This window comes from Alexandromys fortis, unplaced genomic scaffold (assembly GCF_014885135.2).
Source record: "Alexandromys fortis isolate MF-2015 unplaced genomic scaffold, M_Fortis_MF-2015_v1.1 scaffold_36, whole genome shotgun sequence".
NCBI classification, from domain to species: Eukaryota; Metazoa; Chordata; class Mammalia; order Rodentia; family Cricetidae; genus Alexandromys; species Alexandromys fortis.
Window position 1 is genome coordinate 7,365,497 of NW_026067915.1, and position 6,000 is coordinate 7,371,496.

The window sequence follows — 6,000 nt, forward strand, 5'->3', positions numbered from 1 at the left end:
CCCTGACTCAGCCTTGCAAACACCGGCATTGCACTATCACATGTGGTTTCTGTTTAGCTTTTCGAGGAACTGACAAATGCTTTCCTCCTATCTAACAGGACTTTCCTTTTCGCTCGTCTGGTGTAGGGATGAAGCAGGATAGAGTGAGGCTCGTGCAAAGATGGAGAGAGAGGGTCACGGGGATAAAGCTGTCGAGGATACTGAGGGGCAAGAGCATGAATGGCGTGGCCGAGAGTGCAATTGTTATGTCTGTCTCTCAGGAGTCCTAATTAGATTTTAGAAGATACTTGCCTAGCGTGTAACAGTTAGCAAGGGCCAGATAATATGCTGGGCTTAATGTTTAGTCTATTGCAACAACCTTGCTTTACAGGCCCAAATATTCTGACCTTTCTCCTAGAAGAGAGGAGGCAAGAAAACAACAAAAAATTGGAGCTGGGGTGGTAAATGTATTATTTCTGTGCTGTGAGGGGGTGCTTATAATGATTATGCCAAGTTCTCAGCAGTAGGCAGAGAAACCGCATTTCTCATATATTGCGTTAGGAACGTGAAGCGTAGTCCCTTTATTCCAACTTCAAAAGACAGGGATGGTCCCAGGGTTGTGTAGTGGGATGCCTGGCTCTGCGTGGATACAGACATCTTGAGCCTCATTTCTTGGTTTGGAGGTACCAGGCTCTGTGGGGATGGGGAAGGTCTTCTCTTAAGGAGAGGAAGAGATGTAGTCTGAATCCTTGGGGTGGGGGTGCCCCATGGCACGACAATCACTGAGACTCACCAAACCAGGTTAGGTATTTATTGAGGCACTGGAGCCAATTCTTTGTGCTACAGGCCTTTAGAGGGATAGAATTTCAATGTGGAACTCAGGCTGCTTGGAAACAACTCCATATTGAACCTGAAAGATGTCATCGTTCCGGAAGGTAATGTGGCTCTCGAGGGACTGGACCACACAGAGCGCGTTGCACATTTGACTGAAATAACGACGGCACTGCCACATGCGAACCCAGGCCTGGAGCCTGACTGCCGCCTCTTCCTCAATGACGTATATCCTCAGCAGCGCCAGCCGCCGTTTAAGAAGCTGCCTGTGCAGGATGTTCCTCCACCAGCACTGGATCACCCAGGCATTGAGGGCAGCAGTCAGCAGAGTTTGCCTCACCAGGAATCCGCGCCACAAGGCCTGGATCTTACTGGCTGCTTGGATCCTTTTTCCTTGGCGTTGTTTTGGACGTTGGCGCTAACCAAGCAAAGGACAGGATGCTCAGTGGATGGGGATACAGGAGAGGTAGATAGAGTTTTTGTCTCCACCTCTGTCTTGTCCATGGCTGTGGCCATATCTACAGCCATGGCTCATCTTCTGAGCCACAGTGGCCTCCTTTATAAAGTGAGGTATGTTTATGCTGTGGTGTTCACAGGGGATCCAGGGGAAAGACTTTCTGACCCTGAAGACCTTATGAGGTCTTCCTAAAGAAGAGCCATAGGATTAGAGCCTGAATCTCAGTTCTGAACCAGTACACAATCCCGCTAGATAGCACAGTTCCCAGGTTCTTCTCTCACCTCATTTCCACCTCTCTCAATCACGCGGGCCCACGGCAACCCATCTACCTTCTCACTTCCCACTGCTCCGTGTGCAGGATAGAGGGGATTTAAGGGACAAGAGAGAGGAAACCTGAGCTGACTGGATGGGAATGAAGATGGTGCCTCCTTTCTACAAATACTGAGGTCAGGGTTTTGGGGGTTCTGGTTCATTTATGGTCCTGGGTTACACTCACCTTTGGTTTCCTCTCTTCCTCAAATTGACTGATTTCAGATTCAGACTTCTGCAGTTAAAACAGAGAGGCATACGTAAAAGCCAGCACCCATGCAAAATCCGTGCAGCCCAGCTCCCCAGTCTTTCCCAGGGGTCCCTTGAGGAGCCCATGACTTCCTTCTGCCAAGTAGCATCCCCCAACCCTAGGTCAGTAAATCCGACAGTCTTACACAACATTGAGCGCCCATGGCAGAGAGAAGGGACTCAGGTGATCATCCCCTTTCGGTTGCTGCTCATCCGACTCCAGCAGGCTCAGGGTGGCTGATGGGGGTGATGCCCATGATGTCATAAGGGCAACTGTGACTCAGGAACCAGGTTGCCTTCTCCAGTATCACAGGTTTTGGATGAAGAAGAAATATCTTTCTGTTTCTAGCCAGGAATGAATTAGGGTCTTTAGGGTGTGAATATGTCCTATCCCAAAGATGAGTTATGGTTTGGCTACACCAGGCACATTCTGTCATTGATCACTGAGGGCAGTGGCTCATGTTGTGACAGGAAGGTACATGGGTCTCTGACCTCCCTGACTGATATTCTCCTTCTACTCTCTGCCTTTCCTTTGGGGTAGGGGAAAACCTTCTTTTAATGGATGCAGAATGTGTGTAGAGGGTGCTTTATTCATCTCCTCATTGCTGTGGTGAGATACCTGGGTGCTGGGACTCAGTTTTCTGCAAGAACAATAAATGCGCTTACCTGTTGAGTTCTGTGTTGCTTGGTTTTATGCCAACTGGACACAGGTTAGAGGAGGGGCCTGAGATGCCTCCATCAGATCAGGCTGTAGGCAAGTCTGTAGGGCACTTTCTTTGAAATCGATGTGGCCCAGCCCACTGTGGGTGGTGCCATTCCTGGGATGGTGGTCCCGTGTTCTATATGAAAGCAGATTAAGCAACCCATGAGGAACAAGCCAGTAAGCAGCACCCCTCCATAGCCTCTGCACCAGCTCCTGCCTCCAGGTTCCTGCCTTGTTTGAGTTCCTATCCTGACTTCCTTCAGTGATGAGCAGTGATGTGTAACCGTAAGTCAAATAAACCTTTCCTCCCCAACTTGTTTTTGACCATGTTGTTTTATCACAGCAATAGTAACCCTAGCAAAGAAAGAAATTGGTACCAGGGGTGGGGTACTGATGTGACAGACCTGACTATGTTGTTTTTTAGGAGGACTGTGGAAGGACGTTGGAACTCTGGGTAGAAGAGCCATTGAGTGCTGCGAGCTCAGTGAGCTGTTCTGTGGAAGCTTGGAAGATAAGACTGTTGGGGGCAATGCGGATGAAGGAGGCCTGGCTTGTGAAGTTTAAAGATTCTATTGGGGCCATTTGTTATTTTGAATTAAGATTCTGCAGCACAGAGAAGCTGCTACAGAGGTGGCCAAGGTTGTACCTTATGCTGGCAAGTGAGCCTAGTAGTGTAAGAGTCACCCAGGTGGGACTGGTTTTGAAGGCATGAGGGGATCACAAGCTGAGACTTGGCACTGTGAGAGGCAAGGATAGGTCGTTGGTGAAGGTGCAGCTTCAGTCGCAGCCGAAGGATTGAAGGAGTCATGTGGAGAAGCTGGGGCTTCACCATACAGAGAGACTATTGGTGAAAGTGCAGCCCAGCTGTAGCAGAAGACCTCAGCATTTTGGAAATGCCAGTACCATGGGACGACCACTAAGAACAGTGGCAGTGGTAAAGCAGAGCCAGTCAGAGCCTAGATGATAAGCTGTGCGTGCTGCAGGGGGTGGAGCCAGAGAAGTGACCTAAGCCCTGGTGTGGAATAATCCTTTTGTACACTGGGAGGGTGTTTTGTTCTCGTTGGTTTAATGAAGAGCCAACTGGCCAATAGCTAGGCAGATGTAAGAGCTAGTTAGTAATAAGCCTAAGCTATCTGCCAAGCATTTATAATTAATAAGTCTCTGTGTATTTGGGGAACCAGTGGTACTGATGAAAAAACTCCACCTACAAAGCCCCTTGGAAGAGCCAATAAGATAGTGAGTGGATACCAGACATTGAACATCGAGTTAGTTACACAATTTGAACTTGGTTTTGCTTCGATTTGATTGTGACTGTGTCCTGGTTCTTTCCTCTTGAAATAAGAAATCCCAGACCACTGATGTCTACTTGGCCTCAGGTGGCAGTGCAGGTCACTCACATTGATATGTCATCGTCTCCACTGCCCCGCGCCCCCAGCATGGCTCACAGGTGGCAGCACAGACCATTAACATCCCTATGGCCTTTGGTGGGAGCAAGAAACATGAGACACCAACATGGCTTCCAGTGGCAGTGTGGACCATACATGTGTTTCGAGGAGGCCCAATTCAGAAAATGAACTGTTCTCCATCTCGGACATCCTGCTGTTGCTCAGAGTCATGACAATCGTGCAGCTGGGTAGCAACTTCTGAAGCAGAGCTTGCGAGAGCTTTAGGCTACTGCCACCACCCTGCCGGCCCTACTCCACAATGACACGCGCCCCAGTCACCATCCAGCATGCATTGCTGCTCCTCTCGGCCATCTTTCCCACATCTCGATTGCTCGTTTACTTATTCCTCTAAACGGCACTGAGGACTGCAGTGTGTCGTATTGTATTGTTTTTCCCAAACAGGTTTACATAAAAATACTTATTGCAATGAGTTATTGGTCTGGTTCAAGGTTTCTGGTTTCTGAAACACCATAAATACTGGACTATCTATGGAATTCCTCTCAGATATTCTGTTGGTGCCCAGAGTCAGGGAGATCTTGTGGCTTGGGAGGGCATCTGGTGACAAGATCCTCAAGTGCTCTAGGCCACTTGGATACCTCTCTGCTCTTGATAAGGCCACCCTGCCACCTCACCCAGTACCATATCATTGTGCTTGTGGGCCTTGGGCAGCACGGTGGCCCCATGTTCTCCTCCACCAAGAAGGGCGTACAGTAGCCTCTCCAGGCTGTGGGACCGGTGCACTGGTCTGAGCATTCCAGAAGAGGACGCAGGTTGCCAGCAACCACTGCCATCTTGAATTGATCTTCAAATATTTTTTGAAAAAGGTCCTAATAACAGAAATTACAGATGTGCTGGAGCACGTCTGCTGGAGATACTGCCGTTCTCTCTGACGCTCTTCTCTGAGTTTCTTGCCTCAAGACAGCGCTCTGGCTCAGCAGGCTGGTGCAGCTCCTCCATTACAGTTGCAGGGGTAACCGGGAGAGCCGATTCTCTCACTTTGAACCTGCAGTATCACAGACCAACATCCCCATTCCTAAGGAGAGGAACAGGAGACTACCACAGATCAAGGGGACACTTGCTGAAGGATTTCAAGACTGAACCCCAGCAGGGTAAATGCTACCTCTTGTAGCACTGTGTCTGGCACTTGGAGAATGTGCTGGCAGGGTGCAAACCTCAGAAGGTTTGGGTACCACCTACCTCTCTGGCTGCAACCCACATGTCTCAGTCTAGCAGACTTGCCCTATTCTTGGGTCCTCTGACTTCTGGGGCCTTCGCTGCAGCTTCTCCCGCTTCCCTCTTGGTGTCTGCCCATAAGAATGCCTACCTGCCACATGTCGCCTGACCTCCCATGTTTCATTTTGTTAACGATCTCTTTGTGTGTTTGTGTATGTTTCCTGCATACATGTATGTATACCGCATGTGTGTCTGGTGCCTGCGGAGGTCAGGAGAAGGTGTCAGATGATCTGGAACTGAAGTGACGAATAACTGTGGGAGGTACTCCATACCCGAACCATCAAGTGGGCGGGGCTGAGGAGAGTCTGGATGGAGAGCCTCAGCTCATTTCTATGCCTCCTTGTCTGTTGCTGTCACCCCAACTGGTCCTCTTGTATCTGTGATACCTTTGTTTCCCAGCTGAACCCTTAAAACAGGCCGTTCCATCCTGTGTCTGAATTTTTTTTTTTTGGATGGGAATTTTTCGAAGAGAAGCCATTGTATAAGAGAATGGTGCCCTGATCACTGTAGAAACCTCTTTGAAAGGGTCAGATACTTTTCCAGGCTGATGTCAAGCCAGCATTACCATTTGTCCCTGTGGTCACCTCTGATTGTATCTCCTCCTTTCAAGGCATTGCTCATTCCCGTTCTGTTTACATAGATTCATCCTACCAGCTCTGTTCCTCTAGAGAACCCTGCTTAATACAGTACCTGATTCAAAAAATTAAAAAAAAAACAAAACATGAATAATAGCAGCATACCCATGATCCATGAGAAATTTCTAGGCTCTAGTCCATATCAGCAAGTCATTGAAA

The 6,000-nt window shown here is 48.8% G+C and overlaps 1 protein-coding gene across 1 annotated transcript; it reads right to left on the minus strand.

Moving 5' to 3' along the window:
* Window positions 1-829: 829 nt before the first annotated feature.
* Iqcf3 (IQ motif containing F3) lies at window positions 830-4,930 on the minus strand. The gene is made up of 3 exons (XM_050139539.1): window positions 4,818-4,930; window positions 4,613-4,718; window positions 830-1,228 (listed from the first exon to the last, which is right to left on the minus strand). Exons 1-3 carry the CDS (start codon window positions 4,928-4,930, stop codon window positions 830-832), a joined length of 618 nt encoding a protein of 205 aa, XP_049995496.1.
* Window positions 4,931-6,000: the final 1,070 nt, after the last annotated feature.